This window comes from Nicotiana attenuata, unplaced genomic scaffold (assembly GCF_001879085.1).
Source record: "Nicotiana attenuata strain UT unplaced genomic scaffold, NIATTr2, whole genome shotgun sequence".
NCBI lineage: Eukaryota > Viridiplantae > Streptophyta > Magnoliopsida > Solanales > Solanaceae > Nicotiana > Nicotiana attenuata.
The window spans coordinates 1-1,660 of NW_017700011.1; the positions used below are offsets into that span (position 1 = coordinate 1).

Genomic DNA, 1,660 nt, shown 5'->3' on the forward strand with positions numbered 1-1,660 from the left:
GTGGAATAATATACCCCAAACAAGTAAAAATAACAGATGAAAATAATGCTATTGGAAATGTTTTTTTTGGATTTTCAACTTCTCCTGCCATAGTACTAACATTATCCCAAAAATTTAAATTCCAAAAAAGGGTATTAAAAAATAAATTCCAATCTTTTTTCACACCCTTTTGACCTAAACTTATCCATCTATGAGGATGAATTTTTGGTATAGCAATTAATGACATTATAATAAAAGGTGCAAGTGAAATAACACCAAGTACAACTGCAACATACCCTACAATTGTTAAACCAGTATAGTTAACAAAACTTAAAAATAGTGTTGACCCAAGAATTGCTAATTTTCTTGAAACCCCAGATGAAAGAACAGGAAAAATATTTTCTAAATAACTAATACATAAAACTGGAAAAGAAGCAATATTTATAACACCAGTTAAGAATTTCCATGTTCCCATTAATGAACCCCAAAAAGGACCAAAAGCTTTATCAGCCCATATAACAAAACCACCATTACCAGGAAAAGTTGTTGAAAGTTCAGCTGTAATTAAAGCCTCAGGAACACTCCAAATAAATGGAAAAATTAAAAAACCAAGAATTGCTAATAAAGGACCAGCTGCTTTAACTGCTGGTTCTTCACCATATGGACCACCAGCTACTTCAAAATATATGAGGAAAATTAAAGGGATGAGTGTGAGTTTATGGTTTTTTGTGGTGGTGGTGGTGGTTATAGGGTGGTCTTGGGTGGTTTGTGGTGGTTCTGTGGTGGCTGTTGTAATGGTGGAAGGATGTGATTCAATCTTCTGTGCCATTTTTGGCTAGCTTTGGTTTAGGTGGTGAAGTAATTGATCAAACAGGTTTTTTGTAGCTGGACTAGTAATGTATAAGAGTATTATATAAGCATTGACTACTTAGAACTAAAGTGTGCGTACACATTACCTTATCTAGATCCCACATGTAGAAATATTTATTGTTGTTATTATATAAGCATTGAATCTTTGAAGTTTGGTATTTTCAATGATCATAAAAATTTACCCGCATCCAATGTTTATACTAATAAATAAACGGAAGATATATGTATCTCGTAGATTTTTTAAATATTTAAACATAAAAAGATCAGTCCAGTACACTAAGCTCCCGCTATGCACAGGGTCCGGGGAAGGGCCGGACCACAAGGGTCTATAGTACGCAGTCTTACCCTGCATTTCTGCAAGAGGATGTTTCCACGGCTTGAACCCGTGACCTCCTGGTCACATGCAACAACTTTACTAGTTATGCCAAGGCTCCCCTTCAAAATATTTAAACATCTCTACAGATATTCTCGGTATAATACTCCATCTATTTATTTTTAGTCGTACACTTTAGACTTTCACGCACATTAAGAAATAATAAAGTATTTTATAATTTTATCCGTAATAATAATCGTATTTTCAAAAATCCTGAAAAATGATTTGAGGAATGATTAGTTAATGATAAGGCTAAAACAGAAAAGAAAAAAAAAATTGTGAAACAAAAGTGAAGGTAAATCTTGTGTGTCATTTGGGTAGAGCTTTGGTTTAGGTGGTGAAATAATTGAGCAAACACGTTTCTTGGAGCTAAACTAGCAATATATATATATATAATAAATTAGTAATAAAATATTACAAGTGGAGAGTCTTAGTTGT

The 1,660-nt window shown here is 33.1% G+C and overlaps 1 protein-coding gene across 1 annotated transcript; it reads right to left on the reverse strand.

Moving 5' to 3' along the window:
• Nucleotides 1–7: 7 nt before the first annotated feature.
• On the reverse strand, nucleotides 8–880 carry LOC109222741 (probable polyamine transporter At3g13620; the record flags this gene model as incomplete). Its single annotated transcript, XM_019387059.1, has 1 exon — nucleotides 8–880. A coding segment is annotated over exon 1 (801 nt), but the record flags the coding sequence as incomplete, so codon positions are not given.
• Nucleotides 881–1,660: the final 780 nt, after the last annotated feature.